Source organism: Phyllostomus hastatus, unplaced genomic scaffold (genome assembly GCF_019186645.2).
Source record: "Phyllostomus hastatus isolate PE091 unplaced genomic scaffold, TTU_PhHast_1.1 phas_contig_1, whole genome shotgun sequence".
NCBI lineage: Eukaryota > Metazoa > Chordata > Mammalia > Chiroptera > Phyllostomidae > Phyllostomus > Phyllostomus hastatus.
In genome coordinates, this window is record NW_025333498.1 from 4,215,735 (window position 1) to 4,236,305 (window position 20,571).

The following is a 20,571-nucleotide window of genomic DNA, read 5'->3' on the forward strand; positions in this document are numbered from 1 at the left end:
TTCTTAAAAGCCTTTAAGTTCCCCACTGCACTTTGAATAGTCCAAAAGTCTTAATATGGGATGTAAAACCCTATACAAATGTTTCCCAAACTGTGTTCAGAGGGCTACCTATAGCAGAAACACCTATAGTGATGATTAAAAATGAAAGTTTTAAAATCAATCTCTAGGGCTGGGCCTTAGGAATCTGCATTTTAAAATTAGGACACACAGACAATTCAAATGCACATTAAAGTGAGGCCTACCCTATGTGGTCTTATCTCTTAAGATTCATTCAGGGCAATTCTAACTCACCTTGCCTCCCTTCCTCATCACATTTGCTTTCTTCCACCTTCTCCAAATGTCCTAAACTCCTTCCTGCCCTGGGGCCTTCAAGACAGACTATTCTATTAATCCTACTCCATCCTCCTTTAACTCACTCAAAACTTAACCATCATCTTTCAGGGAAAACCAACCATACCTACTCCTCCAGATAAAATGAGGTTTTCTTTTTTTTTTTTTTTAAGATTTTATTCATTTATCTCTAGAGAGAGAAGGGAGGGAGAAAGAGAGAGAGAGAAACATCAATGTGCGGTTGCTGGGGGTCATGGCCTGCAACCCAGGCATGTGCTCTGACTGGGAATTGAACCTGCGACACTTTGGTTCGCAGCCCACACTCATTCCACTGTTACACCATCCAGGGCTGTTTTCTTGCTATACTCTCTCCTAGCACTCCACACTTCTTTTATCACCATCATATTTGCTTAAGTATTTTTAAAATAAAATGTTAAAGATAGAGCTAACTAACCTCGCTTCCTCAACTGTTCCCCTTCCTCCCAGAAGTAAGCTTTATTGAAGATGGGTGTGCACATTCTTATAGTTGAACTACATTGAACAGTGTCTCATAAAGTCTACTTTGGTGCATAAAAATGGTGTCATATGGTATATACCATTTTGCTTCCTTTACAAATTAAAATAAACTAGATCTATATGTATCAATGTTAATAAATCATTTACCACCATTTAAATTACTTTAGTAATTATTTATTCAGTGTCTGCATCCCCTTCTGCATTGCAAACACCAAGAGATGGATCATAATTGTCTCATTAACTACTGCATATCCTAAGCACATCACAAGTTCTGGCACATTAAAGGCAAGAAATAAATATTGGGGGAATGAAGAACTAATTAGTGGACAAATAATGAACAGGGTAATGCTAAAGTTAATTTATATAAAATCTGAACTACTCCATTACATTAAATGGGCTAAGTATTTTGAACTAATTCTGGTTGTATACTGTTTAAACAAAAACTAATGAAATAGTGAGTGTAACTGGTTTTCAGTAGATGGAAAAAAGTAATTTTAAAGGTTATAAATTTTAATTTATGTAGAGGGATCTAATCTTGGGCACTGGTGGGAGATCTACACTATAGTACCAGAAATGAAGAAAAAACACACCAAAGAACACAAAATTCCTGGTAGATTGAGACGAAAAATTGTTTGGCAAGTTAAGTAAAACAAGGACTGACAATATTAACCTAGAAACCAGAAGAGTCCTGGCCACTTGCTTACAGCAACATAAATGGGAAAGCAACTTCGTAAAAAGAATGAGGTATTTGACTACTCTAGTACCATTGCACTTTGCTGCAAAAGCAATACTCGAAGGAGAACAATTTAATTGGAAATGGGTACATTTGCCCCCAACTTGCCAGAGTAAGGGCGCTGGGATAGGTAGAAGTTAACTTTAGATACAGTTTAATTGCAGTTGTGTTTCTTCACTGTCTAGTATACATGGCATATTTTTTGTGATTTTGCTTGTACTGTATTTAAGTCAGTAAACTTGAACTCAAGCATATATACAAGGATGACTGTAAATGGCTCTACATGATAAAAGATGTCATCTTTTCATCACTGAATCATTCTAGTTTTGTTGATTTCCAAGAAGAAATTTTATACTAAAAACAAGTGCAGATCTGAAAAAAATGCAATCATTTTTTGGACATTCTAATCCATAAAACTGTCATATATAAGTAGGGCTTATAAAAGCCCCTTTGAGCTCTAGGAAAAGTAGAGCTCAAACCCTAAAAAGGTAGGGTTTACAAATATTTTAATGAATTTGAGTTTAGCTGATAGACATTTAGAGAAAGCAAACAAAAGGATTTTTAAAAATGCATCTTCTAAAATCTTAAGAACTACAATAAAATAAACACGTCTTTAGTACTAACATACTAATTTATACTTAATGCTGTAGGAACATACAAGGAAGATATTTTAAGCAATAAAAAGCACTTATATCTACAATAGAGCTAAGGAATAACTTTAATAGTAAGATTTAGGGCTGACTGTGTATCTTATTGTTAAGTACTGCTGGATGTTTGCACTTCACTCGCAGTTAAGTAATACTGGCCTTTCCTGATTGGATCAACACTTCAGAAAATAAATGTGATTATGTCAGATCATGTCAGTTAAGTCCCTCAATAGTTTCCCATCACACCTAATTTGTGAAAAGATCTCTGGAGATAAGAATCTCTTTTCTATGAGTGAAATACATATATGCATATATTAAAATCATAGAATATTGGTAATACGGGATGAAGGCACTACCTGCATCATACATATAGTGAAAAATGAAATTATCACAGAATAACCTTTTTAATATAAAAATTCCAAATTCTTAGTCTATCAAGGCACTCTGAAGTTGTATCATTGTATCTTCATGGAGTATCCCACTTTTATTAGCAAGGACATATTGGCTGTAGTTGCATGTGGTCAAGAGGATGGGCTCTGGAACCAGACTACCTGGGTGCAAATCCTAGTTCTATACACCTAAAAGCTAAATGACCTTAGGGAACTTTGAAGACCTACATAAATCTATACAGGTAATTATTATAGTATATACTTCATAGACTTCTTGAAGATTAAAAAATCCTCAAAAACATGCTTTGCACTTATGGCTAACCCACAATAAGTGCTAGTCATTATCAAAAAGCCTAAAAGCCATACTATTCAAATTTTGATATTATTAAGTTTCTCCTGATGGTGTACAGGGCATGCCTTGTTGCTAGAGTTGACTGAAATTCTTGACATTGGAAGTAAAAGTGGAAATCTACAAAAAACTACATGATTTTCTGTTAACAAACTGGACTGCCTGGGAAAACCCACCTTACCTGGGTTTAAGTCCACGCTTTTGAGGACTAATCACTGTTCATTCAGTTCTAGTCTGCACCCTGCTAAGCTTCCTGTGTTAAGGGACTGACAAAGGAAGTTCTAGACTTCCAAGGCTTTTGGGTACAGGCAACAGGCATGGATGGGACATCCTTTTCCATTTTACATCATTGTCAATTTAGATATGTATGGTAACTTCAAACCTATTATTTAAGGTTTTTAAGGGATCAACTCTTATGGTTTACTGTCCTATGTCAGGATGCATTAGAATGGTACATCTTCCTGAAGCCAATTTTATCTACTCCACCTCTGAAGGAAAAGTTACTCAAAGAACTGATAAATACTATATTTTAAAAACATTAAAATAGATGTTATGAAATAAAAAAATTACATGGATTTTTGAGGTAGAAAACAAACCTCAAAATTTCCTGTCTATGGTCTATCACATTGGGCTATCTATCCAGATATTATGCCTGAACACCCAGCATTCATTGATGCTATTTATATCCAAAAAGCACTAGGTAAATCAGTTTCAAACTATTAAGAACTTTTGCAAAATACCCCAAATTCTGAACACAAAGTTCTAAGCCTCATAATAGTACTAAATAATAAGTTTTGAAAAGTAAAAACTTCAAAACTCAATACGCAAACATAGCAGCAGGCCTCTATCCAGAGTTCCTAAATACAAGGTAATGAACTAACACATGAGTAAGCAGACCATTACATGACAAAGCCCAACGCATAAGGGACACCAATAAACAACAGTGCTGATTTCGTGGCAGATATATATGGTGGATGTAAAGTAAAATTGCACGACAGTGACAAAATAAAAATTAGTTTCTCAAGTTTTTATTTCTTGACCCAAAACATAGCAAGTTAGTTTTGTTTCTCCTTTAGGTGAAAAAGAAATGTCATACATTCTCTAAGTTCTGTTGTAATAGTATATTTTAGTTGAAACATTTCACAAACAAGTAAATAGAAAGTTAAGTAAGCTCTTCTTCCCCTCCTTCTCAAAACCAGTCATTCTCTAAAGTTCTCTTTCAGGTAAAAAAAAAAAAAGAGAGACATATTAAGGCAGGAATATTTTATTGGCATGATTAAGAGGGTTAATAATATTAGTCACCAAAGAACTTTAACAAAATCACTTGTTCTGTCATTTTATCGAGAGATGTCAATAAAGTTTCACTGTGCAGAGAATGTAAGATTTATCTCGATCCAAAGTAGAAACAATATTATTTAGGTCATTTCTTCTTTTAAATCATAAATCTTGTGCACATAACTGGACCCACAGATGGATGTATCTGAAGTTGAATGTTGAAATAATAAATTATCAACAATAAGCTATATTATATTAAAAAAAGAAGGTTGGACTTTAACACGTTTTTTTTTAACACTTGAAAGAAAACTAGAATGGCAAATGTCAGTATTAAAAGATTTGGTAACAAACATATCAGCAATATAAAGATTTGAAAATAAAAACCCATTTTATGGCCCTGGCTGGCATAGCTCAGTGGATTGAGCACGGGCTGTGAACCAAAGTGTCGCAGCTTCGATTCCCAGCCAGGGTACATGCCTGGGTTACAGGCCATGACCCCCAGCAACCGCACATTGATGTCTCTCTCTCTCTCTTTCTCTCTCCCTTGCCTCTCTAAAAAAATAAATAAATAAAATCTTAAAAAAAAAAGACTTGGAAAATTTTTTAAAAAAGGAAACAAAAAAACCCCCCATTTTATGAGCAACTTTTGAGATAATTTTTAAGTACCTGATTTTTAGCCAAAAATGATTTATGATAGAAAAGGATGAAAAAGAATACTTGAAATTAATATATTTTGAGTTTTTCAATTAGGATCTTTAATCCTTAGGATTAATCCTAAAATTAATCCTTAATCTTTAGGATTTTGAATGCTGTCAGAAAAAACAACAGATCTTGAATGAAGTTCAATTAATAATTTATACTATGGTTTCATACAACACCATTAATCTCATTTAATGGAAGAAAACCAAGATTTAAGTTTTATGCTATCCCCTCAAGGGATAATCTACAATTGCCCCTAAGTGATGACTCCTGAAAAGCACACACAAAAGAATGAAAACTACTAATTTTAACCTAAAGAAAAATTTAATAAGAGGCTAAAGATCATAATTTTAATTTTGATTTTACAATGGAATTGTTCAAATAAGAGTAGTTAATACTTTCATAATTGATGCTAATGTTTCATCATTCTAATTTTCATAGGTGCAATGTGAAATAAGAGACTGAATAAAAGCCAGCCTCTTAAAAGTTTAGTTTCTTACCTACATAAACTTGCAAGAGCTAACTAGCCAGTATAAATTTTGAAAATTAGGAAATCAGTGTTTTTAGATTAACAATATTTAAATTTTAACATTTCTAAGTCAACAAAGGTTTTAAAAAATGCATTTTAAAAATAGCGATATAAATTTCCTTCACAAGTAAAAAATAAAAATCCCAGAATTACGAAATACATCGGTATTGAGGACAACAAACACAGTAGAGTAATAAACAGACAAATTAGGACTCTTGCTCTGAAGACACAGATCCAAATATCTAAAATAAAAATGGGTAGTAGCTATATATTTTGCATAGCATATGCTGGGAAAGCTAACTTGCAAAAAAAATAAGTTTTCTTAGAAAATACTTGTTTACAACTCATAATCTTTAGCTTGTTTAAAATCTTTTTACATATATATTTAACCTAACACCAATGGAATTTATTTTTAAAAGCCAATATTGCGACATTTATTTTTAGAGTCACATTTCTGCTATACTTTCTTTCAAAGGTTTCCAGGGTAATGTTTATTTTTAGAACTACTGTGTAATTGTAATATTCACTTCTAACTTCACTGGTCTTTATAGACTGTTGACATATGACTGCTTACTAGAAAAATACAATTAAGTAGTTCAAATAAACATTGATGGGACAGTCTCCCAAATAACTTATATTACCTACTGCAAATTACACGTCTTGTTAAAAACAAACAACAAACAAAAGCCTGACCCAACAAAACACAAAACAGACCAACCCATCAAAAGAGAGGAAAAAAATTTATAAAGATATTAATTGAGAAAGCAAGGTGTTAAGAAACTTGTAAAAGGAGTGTGGGTCGAGTGGGAGTTTACACCAGATAACTTTTAAGATTACTTTCAAGCTCCATTATGTGATTCTAATAAATTACAAGATTATGGTAAATCAAAGAACATCAAAGATCTAGAGAGGTTGAACTGTATTTTAGAAATAAGACAACAGTGGGTAGGACTTAATGTGGAAGGTGGAAGGGTGGGTAGCGCTAGGTAATGGGGGAAAAATGGGGACAACTGTAACTGAACAACAATAAAAAAATAAAGTTATAAACTGCAAAAATAAAACAAGCGCTTCAGATGTTTACAGAATATGAATTAAAATTATAACTAAGGGTTCCAAGTCAAACTGCTGGTCAGAGAAGGTTTTCATTCTATATACAAAAATCAGACTAAATGGTAATGGAAAAATATATTTAAAATATATAATAAAATACATAAAAAATAAAAAATATAATAAAGATGATATAGTTTAAAAAATCAACAAGAATGTTACATGAAAACATATATTTGAAACTACTTCAGGTAAGAATTTTGCCCTTCAAAAGCTAAGCTTTCCAAGATAATGTTAATCACCTGAGGTATTAGGGTTGAAAGTATTTCAGCAGGTATATACTTAATGAAAAAATCATTGTTTTTAATTATACAGTGCCGAGAAAAATCATGTCCCCAGATGTTACAATTTGGCTTAAAAATAAGTACACAAAATTGTTACCATTAAGATTTTAGCTAAAAATCTAGCATTTTTAAAGTTAAAAACAGCATTCTGAGATCAATTGCCAGAATTTGTCATTTTGTTAGTTTTTCCCATGAGCCTACATCTTGAACTGCTTATAGAGTTCATCACAGTAATCGGCACCAAGGATCATGATTTGTTCATTTTTAAATTTAACCAATACATAACAGTTCTAAGTATTTTGTAATTTATGCCAAATACCACAAACACTACCAAAAAAAGCAATGCAACTAAAGTTAATGGATTAGGAAGCCATTATAAAAGTTTTAATCAACACAGGCTTTACACATTTTGTATAATTTGAAAACCTCTATAGCTACGAGTTAGAAAAATTACTAAAGTGTACCTACAATCTACAAAACAAATGATAAACTAAGTCAACCTTAAAATATTCCTTCCATGTACTCAGAAAATATAAACCAAAAAGAACATTTTAAGATCATAGTTAACACAATCACCTTATTAAATAAATAAAAAGATGGGTGATCAGTCTACTTAACATCTTCTGTTTAAAATGTATCTTTTTCTATTACTATTTAAGTAGTTGAGGACTTTAAGAAACACCAAATCTTACCAGCTGTTTTTTTGTGGATAGATTTTGCCCTCGATGCCCTATAGTTTTAAAAAAGGAAGTCCAGACTAAGACTGTATAATTTCTAAATTTCTTCAAGTCATGTGCAATTTATGGTACTCACATTAATAAACTACTTGCAGGAGCAGTGGGAAAGAACCTCTCCCTGTTCAATTAAATTTCTTCCATTTCTAAGCAGTGTAAGAAACAAATATTTTAACTGTGTTACAATTTGAAATAAAAGTGGTTGGACTTCATATACCTGGATGTATGTTCAGGTATAATTTTGTCCTTGCACTCCATGAAAATGGTTTACAGTAAAGTCTATTCTGAATAAACCTCAGTGAGAATCTGAGGGATGTGCCATGATGCATCATAACAAGATGCATGTACCTCCAACAGCTAGCTGGTCTTTATTACACAATATAAATACTAAATTTAATATAAAATACTAACAAAGAAATTAAGCAGAAATCACATTACTTTTTATAATTTGCATTCTAGCATTTTCAAGAAAATGTCTTGAAAATGGAGAAAACCCAAAATTTTTATACAAACAGTAGACTTTTAAAAATTGTGCACAATTTTTAGAATAAACTATTCCATTAACTGTTCCAAGTACATTATTTTAGGTTGAATACAATCTTTCTACATAATAAATTCTGAAAGCTGTTTTTACACTCAAATTCCAAATGAAATCTGATGTATTTGCTTTCTCTTTTATGGATACTGTTTGTAATACTGTTACTGTCTTACCCTGATAGTGCTAGTAGTGAACAGGAGCAACAACAGAAACCATGTATCATTAAAGTTAAATTAAACAAATAAATGTTTTATAAATTCTGGGGCAGCAAAAATGTTAGAAGTTCTTTTACTACAAAATGTAGAATAGAAATAGATTGATGAATCACTTATTCATACTGTATGGAAAGAACTGCTGATTTTCAGAATATGGAAGGATGGGTGGATGGATGGAAAAACAGACACCCATATATAGATATACACATAAACATATGGACATATAACATGTACATTATATGGATTTTCATGATACAGACTGACATATCAGTACATATGAGTGGTTCTTTCCCCACATATACATGATTATGAGACTCTACAGTGAGTCCAAGATAATTCAGCTCTTTGGGTCACCTCTCCCTTTGCATTAAATGGTTAAAAAATACCACCACCGCCACCATACGACAAAACCCAATGTATCTTTTAAAGCAAATCATCATAAACTATTACACACTGAATATACCATGACACAGTCTTTATTTACTAGCCCCAAAAGAACTTTATGAAAAAAAAATCCTACAGATAAATACAATTCCTGCAAACAACAGTATTTCCCTTTCAAACAGTTTTAAAACATCTACAGTATATTTGGGATGTCTTTTCTGGATATGATTGGCAGATTTCATCAAACAAAAAAATTTTAAGTACTATATTTGATCTACAGTTCATGAAGACTAGGTATAATTTGGACCATGCTGTGGAAATATACCAAAATTTAATTTAAATTAATTTTAGTTTCTTCCAAAATTTAAATCCCTTAAAAATAACTAAGGTAAATTTCTGTATTATAATTACCCCACTCAATATAAATTCTACTGAGATTATGATACTCTTCATTTGATTTAGCAATATGTTTTTCCTACTCTAGGTAACAGATTACATAGTCCATAACATCAATGATACTCTTCCTCAGAAAGCAGAAAGAACCTGCAAATAGTGTTTTGTGTTTTAGGTTGTCAAATAGAAAAAAAAATTAGTAAGAAAGTCTTTATTCAAATACTCTTACTACAACCAATAGGAAAACTCTCACTCACCCACCCCAACCAAATCCCACCAACGGTACACTGCATTAAAAAAAAAAAAAAATCAAAGGATGAAGCCCTTTTGAGTATTTCTAGTTTTCTCTTCACCACAGCCTCAGAAGTAATTAAAAACATAAAGCACTTTAACAGTATCTTCATAAAGGATAACTTTTTAAAAGTTAAAATTCCAACTGTTTGTTGTACTTAGGAATGCTGTAGATGCTTTTATAAAAAAAAAACAATAAAATCAGCTTAAAATAAATTTATTGTACAATACAAAAAATATGCATACTAGAAAATAAAAGATACATTATTAAATATACAAAGCAAATGAAAGAAAGCTAAATAACACAAATGTTTTAATCCAAACACGAAGATTAAAATGCACAACATTTATGCTAAAAATAAAGTATTTCAAGAAGGATATGCATTTCAAATGAAATGTTAATGATGAATAAAAAGAAAAACAAATATGCTAACTTCTAAATGCTTGAATATCAAGAATCAGTAATGGCATGAAACATTAAATCCTACAATAACTGGGTACTTTTCAAGAACTGTATTTGAAAATGTGTTAAAAAACACTGAAGGAATTAAAATAATGTCGTTGATCTGGCAAAGACTTTTCTTTCTTTTTTACTGTAAAGTTTAAGGACCTATTCACAATTATCTTCCGTCATCTTCCATTTATACTGTCCTACAAAATTTTGGGATGCTCGTCCTTAATAAGATTTTATAAACATAATAACTTAGATAACCCTCCTTTACTGGTGAGTGTACATTTAAGCTTTACCAACATAATAAAAGTGCCACAAATTAACAACAGTTATGAAATCTGTGGATACAGTATTAAACATTAAATTTTTATTTTATAAAGTAAAACTAATTTACAAATAAAATAGTAAAATGTAACAATTTATAGCATATGGGGAAGGAGGTGGGGGAGGGACAGTGACTAAAGCCTTTTTGGCAAGCTATCAGTGAAGGCATTCAGTTCCCCAAACCACAAATGGCCCTGGTGAAACTTAGTGTCCAAAGGTATAGCAGAGATGAGGTATAAACAGCACAACCAAAGCATCCAGTTAGGATATGCATCTGTACATTAGAGGACCATTCAAACAATCATAAAATCCTTGGTAAAATCCTCTAAAACTTAACATACAATTATTTAACTATTCTAAGTTTTAATACTTATGTTAGCTCCAAAGGCTTTTGAACAACACCTTTGAGAGGAAATTTTTTCCTAATATCCTAGTTCCCAAACTCAAGATATCATATGATCAAGATTTTCTATATCTATATTTGCACTAGTATCTAAATGATCCAATGAAATCTTTTTTTGCTATATTGTATTTACGTTTACAGACTTTGCCTTAGCACATATATGCTGTGATACTAAGAAACTATCAATTTCTCATTCTAGACCTCACCCTGCCCCTCCAAAATCTACAAGTTTAAAAGTGAATTAACAAAAAAATAAAACAAAAAACACCTTCAAGCTTTGGGAAACTGTGAGAAGTCGAGAGGTATATGGAGTACGGAAGAAGTGTGAATAGGTCCTGTAGAATTTTATAATCTCTTTGCCAAACAGACTTCAAATATTGTGAATTATTTGAAATCAGGTTGTATAGAACCTACAGTCCTTTTACAAATAAGTTTTGATTCTCAATATTCTATTTTTATAACCAAATGAAAGGATTCAGACCTAATAGATACTTTAGTAGAATTATTACTACCTTCAGACTTAATTCATTTTCTAAGTAATTTATAAGAGTTCAAACAGAACAGTTTATGAGATGTTACTATATTTTATCATGAAAGATTCATTAACATTTTTGAAATTATTAGAATAAAATCATTAAAAGCTAAAAACCAAGATTCACCATTTATATTTAAATATAACAGGAAAAGTTAAGTGAATAATATGAAGATAAAATTGCTCAGGTAAACATTTCACTTGAAGATACTCAATACTGCTCCTGAGTAACCAAAGCTTTTTAACAGTGAAACATGTCATTACCTTGTATCTGTAATTCTTTGGCTGGAATGTTTTAGTAACATAAGACATTCCTGTACATGACAATTCTGACAGAACATAGGAGTTGCAAAGTAAAAAAGCAAAGACATGACTTACAAAGTGGGATAAGACATGACTTAATAAAAATGGCATAAAATGTAAACTTGAGCTAATTTTATAATCTACTGTTATATTAAATAATTTAGGATTCATTATTTTACCTTTTTAAAAGTTTTGTTATTTAGCATAAAAATACTTTCTATTGCCACTACAGACATCTTATCAGTTTTAAAATAGGAAGAGAAAAAACAAAATGTAATGAAACTTACAAATTCAATGTGTGGGTTTTAGAACCAAGAAATTACACATTTCTGTTCTATTTTAAATTTTTGTTACTATTTTAAATTTCTGTTACTATTTTAACTCTAGAGTTAAATTTTTAACTACACCAAGAAAAAATTTTTTAAATTTTTAAAATTTTTTCTTTTGCATTTTTTAAAATAAAGCAAATTTGCTTTATTTATTTATAAATACTTTTTAAAAATTGACAAATCCACTTTTAATCTATTGGTTTTACACAAAGATAAAAAAAAAAAAGACAGCTTTCTGGCTCCAGCACTCAAAGTTGAGAACACAAAAACCTCAAATAAATATTTGTAGTACGCAAAAAAGCTAAAGATTATTGAAAGGTTAAATGGAGAACATTGTGAAACTAAACCCCATTTCTTTAGCTTTTCTCTCCCAGACTTTCCATCCTATATACTACAGTTGTAGAGATGTCCTCATTTGACTCAGGTGACACTTTTTTCCACACTGTCTCTTTTAAAGCAAGTTCTTGTTGGAGACTTTCATAGTCCAATGGTCCAAAGGAATGCTAGTTGTTCAAGCAACATACATAATTTATTAGTGCACTTGAGTGAAGAAAGGTCCAAGCTACAAAACCATATTTTTCAATGAATGTTATTAGAATTGGTTAACATTTTCACCCACCACCATTTGATGTTTTGCTCCATGTTACTCCTGTTGACTCCCATATAATTTTCTACTTTGTTGGCTTTGCATAATTCTCATATACTATTAGAAGTTACTTTGATTGGAGCTAATGACAAAAATTTACTTAGTTTAATTTCACTTTTTTTGTACTAAGATATTTTCTTTCTACCTGTAAGTGCTTTATATGAGCTTCAGGTCTAATTAGGTAACTTTATTATACACATTTTCCATATGGGATGTAAAGGAATTTAATTAAATCTTAAAACAAGTCCCTTGATCCAGTGAATAATAAAGACAAAAAAAAAATCTTGTTCCTGAAATTTAAGTCCTGACTCTTGATGCTAGCTTTAAAAAAATAGTATATATGTGTAACAATATGAAGCCAAGCACACTGATAAGAAAAATACTATGTTAAGAGCATCAGGAATACTTCATTCAACACTTTATAGAAAAATATTTCATCAACAGTGGTTTATAAAATTTATCATGAGGCTTTGTAAGGTCTCTCCTAGCACTATAATCCCTTTCCTATTTACATATCCATCCATGTCAAAATAATCTTCAAGCCTATAACTGACAGATATTAAGATTAAAAACAGGCTTTCTTTTTATACCATGTGGCACTTTCTAATGTGTCTTAATAAAATCAATTCTTTAAAATATTGCTTAAAATAGCAAAAAAATGGGAGGAGGGGAAACCCTGCTGCTAGACTAACAAGTTTCAATTTAAATAAAACATCAATATTTAGTATCTATAAATTACTGGTCCAGGATGAAAATGTCAACCACTTGTTTACACTCACTTGTTACTGGCAAGGATATGAAGCCACTACCAATTAAACTAAATTTTATTTAAACAGGTGAATCTCGTTTTCTCTCTCTTAAAAAATATTTCATAATAATCTAAGAATTTTGCTTACCCTTTGATCACCACCTTCTCTTCGAGGATCAAGTTTTTTTGCAAAGTGTCTCAAATTATCATAGTTATGGAAATTACACAGAGAAACTAGATCCTGTAAATAAACATAACAGGTATAAGAAGTTAGCTATTCATTGTCTATTGCTTTTTCATAATTTAACAAATTATACTAATACTACCCAACTTAAACTATTATTTCATGCAAAGCACTACCGCATGTTAATATAGCAGCATGGTACATCTAGAAGAAGAATGAAATCAGAGTAAGATATGAATGCAAATTATAAGATCACTGCTTACGAGCATGATCATAGGACTCGGCAAGTCAAATTGCATAACTTTCATTTCCAATAAAATGGGCATTATAATAACAGGTCATATGAAAGAATTTTTCCAAACAACTATAAAATACCACAGAAATATATATATATATAAACATTGTAGTTATAGTCTATTATAATCTATAAGCAATCTAATCTTATTCTTTAGGTGTTACAGAATATAACTGAAAAATAAATCAGAATTTTAATTAAGAAACTCTGCAGAAGATCCTGTTAAGTAATAAATGTAAATAAACCAGAAACAAATATTAGCAAGAGCTGGGTCACAACATAAAATACTGAACTAGTCAAGTATAATAATAATTTTTTAAACAGATTTTATTTATTTATTTTTAGAGAGGGAAGGGAAGGAGATAGAGAGAGAGAGGAGAGAGAGAGAGAGAGAAGAGAGAAGAGAGAAGAGAGAAGAGAGAGAGAGAAACATCAATGTGCGGTTGCTAGGGGTCGTGGCCTGCAACCCAGGCATGTAACCTGATTGGGAATCGAATCTGTGACACTTTGGTTCGCAGCCTGCGCTCAGTCCACTGAGCTACGCCAGCCAGGGCTTGTATAATAACAATTTTAAACTACAGTGCTGCCCTGGCTGGTGCAGCTCAGTGGATTGAGCATGGGTCTGTGAAACCAAGGGTCGCTGGTTCAATTCCCAGTCAGGGCACATGCCTGGGTTGCAGGCCAAGTCCCAATTGTGAATGCACAAGAGGCAACCACACATTGATGTTTCTCTCCCCATCCCTAAAAATAATAAAATCTTTAAAAATAAAAAATAAGAAAATATTGCAGTGCTTATTTCCAAATAAACAAAACAAACAAACAAAATACACATACACCCCCACCCCCTCAAAAACAAAAACAAAAACAAAAAAAACACACAACCCCGGAGTTTTAAAGGTAGCTTACAGAGAAAGATATTCCACCATGCAAGTTTAAAGATGATACAGTAAACTATAATAATCTATAATTTATGTTGTATTTCAAGTTACATCTCCAAGTCAGTATCTTTTGCTGAACTTTTAGAAACTGACAAGTAATTATAATCATAAATATTTAAATATAAGCTTTGAACAAATGTAACTTTCTGTGAGAATGATTATATGAGAGTTGTCTTGGTAGAGGTACTTTGAAGTCCTCTATGAGCACTTCCATGGCTCCCAGTAACTGGCAGGCAAGAGTGCCAACAATTAACCAACTATGAAAATGAGTAAAATATATAAATAAATAAATAAAAATAGAATCATTGGATGGCTCAATTTATATGATCATTATTTTCATTAAGAAAACATGCTTACATGACAAAAATGAATTCCCTTAACACTGTTGCCCATCTTGTCCAGAGGTGGGGACCAGCACATCATGCCCATGACATTCGGGACAACTAAAAGAATGCCCCCAGCAACTCCAGATTTTGCAGGAAGACCAACCTGAAAATAATTTGAAGGAAAAAAAAAGAAAGGACATTTATGTTAACATTTTAAAATGAGAAAAGTTATGACCAACAATAAAGTAACAGGTTAAAAAATTATGGTATACACCTATACAGAATTCCAACTTTAAAAATGTCATAGGTAAGTATTTACCAACATGTTCATAATACAGTAAATGAAAAACAGTTATAAAACAGTTGGACCCAGCTGGCACAGCTCAGTGGATTGAACTCGGGCTGCGAACCAAAGTGTCGCAGGTTCGATTCCCAGTCAGGGGACATAGCTGGGATGCAGGCCACGGCCCCCAGCAACCGCACATTGATGTTTCTCTCTCTCCCTCCCTCCCTTCCCTCTCTAAAAATAAATAAATAAAATCTAAAAAAAAAAACCCAAAAGGAAAAACAAAACAAAACCAAAAAAAACCAGTTGGGATATATTTAAATACAGAAAAACTCTGAAAGACATATTTTAAGGAATTAAGTAGACTGCATCTAATTCATGAGACTATGTTCTTATTTTATTCTTTTTCACTATATTTTCTAATTGTTTTATAATACACATACATTGCTTTTAAGTAGAAACATTATTTTCAACAATATTTTATGGCTAAAATACAATGAGAAATTTTATCTTCTTAAAAGATTCTGAGATATATGTCACAGAGAAATTCTGAGGAACAGAGATAAGATAGTAACTCAAATTAAATCTCTTCAAAACATTTACCTTTATATTATACAAAATTTGACAATAATTATGATAAAATACAAAATTATTATTATGGGAATGTTTTTTAGTGGCTTAATTAACATTCAGACATTGAGTTTCTCTTGCTAGAAGTGACCACGCACAAAACTAAGCAAAACAAAAAAAACTCACCTGAATGGGACCTACCAATCTATAGGGAATACAAGGGACAGTGGAATGTATAAGCAAAATCTAGACTATGAGAAACTATATACAATAAACAGCCCAGTTTTTTTCAATTAAAAGTAAGAAAAAGAGGTCAAGGGGGAAAGACCATAGATTAAAGAAGAAAAATAAGGGAAGATACAACCAATCATAATGTAAGGCACTATTTGCAGCCCAAGTCAAAGTGTAAAATAATAATTTATAAGACAATCCAGATGATCTGAACATTAGCTAAATAGTATGATGATATTAAAGTTAAATTTTTTTTAAATGTAAGAATGGTACTATGGGTTCAAGAGCCCTTATCACTTAGAATTATATACTTAACTATGGCAGGGGTGGGGGAAGTAGGTGTATATACAGGTGAAACAAAACTAGTTATGTACTGATAATTATTAAAGTTGAATGATACATAACATTAAATCTGTTTTCTGTTTTAAAATTTTCAAAATAAAAATATTAGGGCATTTGCTTATTGACATAAGCAGAATAAAATAAGTCTATACATTTTACAAGTGGCAAATGCACAACAGAACTTAAAGCAATATATTTTTAACTTTAATATACTTTAAGTCCTTTAAAACATCTATGGCAGGGGTGTCACACGCATTTTCACCAGGGGCCACAACAGCCTTGGGGTTGCCCTCAAATGGCCGAATGTAACTGCAACTCCTTAACACTTAAGGAGTAGTTACATTTATATAGTCCTAAAATTACTTTGGTCCTTTGAAAGTAACCAGAAGGGTGATGTGGCCCCAGGTGAAAATCAGTTTGACATCTGACCTATGGCTTTAACCATAAATGTTAAACATTACAATTATGCACTCTTTCTAAGCTTAAGGAATTCTTGAGGTACACTGCATAATACTAAGCATTAATGAGTAAAAGTAAAGTCTATACTAACCTTGTGCACTGGAATGCCTTAAAAGTGATGAGGTTCTATAAACAAAACTTCAAGTTGTTAAGAACATCTGCTGGTAACAAATTAATCTTGAAAACAAGCCTCTCTCTCAAAAATTAGTGTACAATTGTAAAAGCAAAGTTCAAACCACATTAAAAAAAATAAAAACTAGTCCAGACTAGTTTCTTGCCAGAGAAAATTAAGATTAAACAATAACTTACATGGAAAGCAAACTGCCCTGAGAAATCATACATGCCACAGGAATGCATCAAACTCAATGTATTTCGAACTGCTTCAGGGCTGAGTACTCTTTCACCAGTAATAGGGCAGAAACCACCATTCGCCAGTGTTGCAGCCATCACACTAGCTGATTCACAAGTTACTTCAATGGAACATAGCTAAAAGGAAGCAAAAACCAATTCTGAAAATTTAGCCTCACATTATTTTTAGTATCACTAAATTTTAAGATAATCAAGATTTTTTATTTGAACAAAGTTCTAGCCCCTTTAAGGTTTATCCTGATTTGCCCAGTTATTCAGTCTTTTAATGGCAGAACTAGGATAGGAAAAGCCAGGCCCTAAGCACTAATATTTGTAAATGTCCCATGTGATATTCAAAGTTGCTTAATATTTAATGCTTTCTGTAAGATACACAAATGTAATTATTAATTCAACAAGGAAAAAGGAACCATCATATATTTTTTAGATAAGGCAACATTAACATCAGTACAATAAATAGGATCAATGTGAGAAATTGCCACTTCAAAAAAAAAAAATTTAATTGCCTGACATTTCACCTATAACAAAGCTCAGCGTCCCCATATTGGCAAAGAACTAGGTGAAAGAAAATCGAAGACAGCTCAAGCTCGGATATTCTGTGGGCCTAAAGCAAAATGTTCCCTTTTAAACCATCTATTAACATTCAAATATTTATTTGATATAGACTATGGGTGCTTGATATACTATAATGAATGAAAAAAAGCAAAGTTCAATTACAATGTAGAATGAAATTTTTATATTTAAATATAATCAAAATGATGGAAATAGTTTACTACTCCAAACCCAAATTTTCCCATAAAACTAAAATAATAATTATGGTCTATTTTATTATTCATTAACAGCAACCAAAATGGGGGAAAAGTAGAGGAGAAAGAGAATGTGGGAATGGGGAAGAGAGAGAAAAGACTGAGGTCTCAACTTACAAACTTTCCTCATTCACAATTCAAGGTCTACATACAAGAGGCACAAAGGGGTTTGAAGTCAGCAAGGAGAAAAACTAATCAGCCACAGTGAACTAGAAAAATGATTGGATGCCACATTTTTACTGACTTTCACTTTTGTCTATTTATTTTAAAACCTCTTTCCAATTTCCCCAAAACTACAGAATCTACTTACTATACTGACCCATACAACAAAGACTTAAAGTTGATTTAATCATAAAAAGCTTTGTAAAAGAAATGAGATTTAAATTCCAACAATCATTTCTTAATTTATACTTAGTTAATTGGGATTTTGTTTGTCATAAGGCAATACACTCCTAGTTTGACAAATCCCAGTTTGAGTACTTTCCTGAAACTTTGATGAACATTCAATTAGATGCAAACCCTCTACAAAAAAGTAAAGCTTCTATGGCTGTTTCTTGATTTATGCACTGAAGTGTAGAAATTTCGCAGATTTAGTAACAAGTAAGCTGTAATAGCCCAAGTTAAATATGTATGTATATCAAAGCAAAAGAACTTTAACATATTGAAGAAATTCATATGGGTTAGGGGAAATAATAAGGACTACTGGATAGAAGTAAATATGACACTATACCGTTTCAAAGAAATTTCACACAAATTATTTTATGTTCTTTTCAGTGCAGGAAGTTAGGTCAAGAATATGCCACAGAAAATGAAACTGGAGCTCAGTAACTGAAATTAGGTCAGATAGCTCAAAAGTGGCCAGGTTAGGTTTTTACATTGATAATCCAGATTCACAATTTATAGCTCTTCACATTGGACAGGTGACAAACTGAGACCTGGACTTCTATCAAATCTACTTCATAACAACCGCTGTTACGTATTCTTTAAGATTACAAAAAGGGTGAAATTAAAACACCTTCAAAAATAAAGATAGGCAAATATAAACTAAACTAGAAATTAACAATTTGTTACTATGTAGCTTCACATTACAGACCCATCAGAGGCACTAATGACACTCAAGCTGTAAAAATGAACTGAACTGAAAAGTATGGGGTAAGAGGGGAGGGAAGTTCAGGAAGACTATCTTAAACTGAATTCTATACCACAGCAGATTATAAGTGGTCCCCTCCTCCAGAAATATGTAGAGAGTATAGCTTGCAACTTTAACTTCAAAGAGAACCACTATGTGATGCTGCAGAAATAAACTGAGAAACTGCAGCTTTAAAATACTATGAACCCTCTGATAAATAACTCCTCCAAACAAAATGTAAAAGCTACGAAAAGAGAGTTCATTTTACAGTAAGAAGAAGCCAATTTCTGGAACTGTACATTATTTTTGACACTTTTTACATATAATATGTTTACAGAAATAAAAATTCTCCCTATTATATTGAGTCATAACTTTTTAGGAGATACAGACACGAGATTTTCTTTCATAAGTATGTTTTTTTGGAAGTCAATGGGTAATGCATATTCTCTTTGCCTAGGGCTAAGATTTCTGAGATACCTATATTCTGCAAAATAAGATACACATATTTATTTATACACATATTTCATACATTTAAAGTAAATTACCTGGAAATAGAAGTCTAATATACCAACCATGTCTGTGCCTTCTGGAAAACACTGAAAAAATAGAAAGGCAATTATAAACAGAAACACAGGAAAAAATATATACACACAAGTAAAAGATACAAGATTAAATTTAAAATGCACATAAATGTGTTTTATTTTAATCAAGAGCAAAATAGCACATAACCTATAAAAGGGTATAAGCATGAAATAATAAAGAACAATAAAGCAAAACTACATCATATATAGATTTCTAGACACTAGTTTAATTGATAAAAATAAACTGATTCAAATTTATAAACCAAGTTACTGGACCAGCCACTTAAACTTTCAAAACAATCAAATATAATCAACAGTCAGGCATTACACTTTTGAGTAAATAGGTGGGTCCTTCTGCAAAATCTGTATTAATATAACTAGCCAAATATTTGAATACTGCCAGATACAAATCAGTTTAATATTAACATTTGATAGCATTAACTCAAGGTTGTTTAGCAAAAACTTGTGAACCTTAAATAGTAATAGGTAGTTGCTTAAAATCCATTGTTGAGTTCTTAGTATATATGTCCATGTATTTTTTTTTAAGTAAAGAAAAAGAAACAACATTTAAAAACCTTTTTTTCTTTTAAGTAATATCCTATTGCAAAATTTCGATCTCCACTTTCTCTTTCAGACTGAAACCTAGAAGAAAAGAAAATTTGCTTTATTTTCTATAAAAGTATGGTTCTACAGTTTAATTTGTATATTAAAGTGCAGTATAAGGAACACTGAGTTAATAGTCAAAAAGATTGTTCGTTCCAGTCCCAGTTCTGTCAGTAGGCCTGCTGGCTATGTGGCCTTGGGCAAGTAATTTAGGTGATAATTCTTTCCATCTTAATTTTCTCAGCAATAAAAGGGTTAAAATGAACCAGGACCTTTACTAATCTTCATATTTTGTAAATAAAGAAA

General features: G+C 31.6%; 1 protein-coding gene across 3 annotated transcripts in view; it reads right to left on the bottom strand.

Moving 5' to 3' along the window:
• GLS (glutaminase) overlaps positions 1–20,571 on the bottom strand; it is an 81,481-nt gene that overhangs the window by 18,379 nt on the left and 42,531 nt on the right. The window contains exons 10-15 of one of the 3 annotated variants that reach the window (XM_045820641.1): positions 20,238–20,304; positions 19,627–19,677; positions 17,090–17,266; positions 14,924–15,055; positions 13,298–13,390; positions 9,615–12,258 (exon numbers count right to left, since the gene is read on the bottom strand). In XM_045820641.1, the coding sequence (XP_045676597.1) occupies positions 12,112–12,258; positions 13,298–13,390; positions 14,924–15,055; positions 17,090–17,266; positions 19,627–19,677; positions 20,238–20,304 (667 nt within the window). In that variant the 3' untranslated portion in view covers positions 9,615–12,111. Of the gene's footprint in view, positions 1–9,614; positions 12,318–13,297; positions 13,391–14,923; positions 15,056–17,089; positions 17,267–19,626; positions 19,678–20,237; positions 20,305–20,571 lie in introns of those variants that run through there. The other 2 variants (XM_045820713.1, XM_045820550.1) reach the window with 2 other exon arrangements.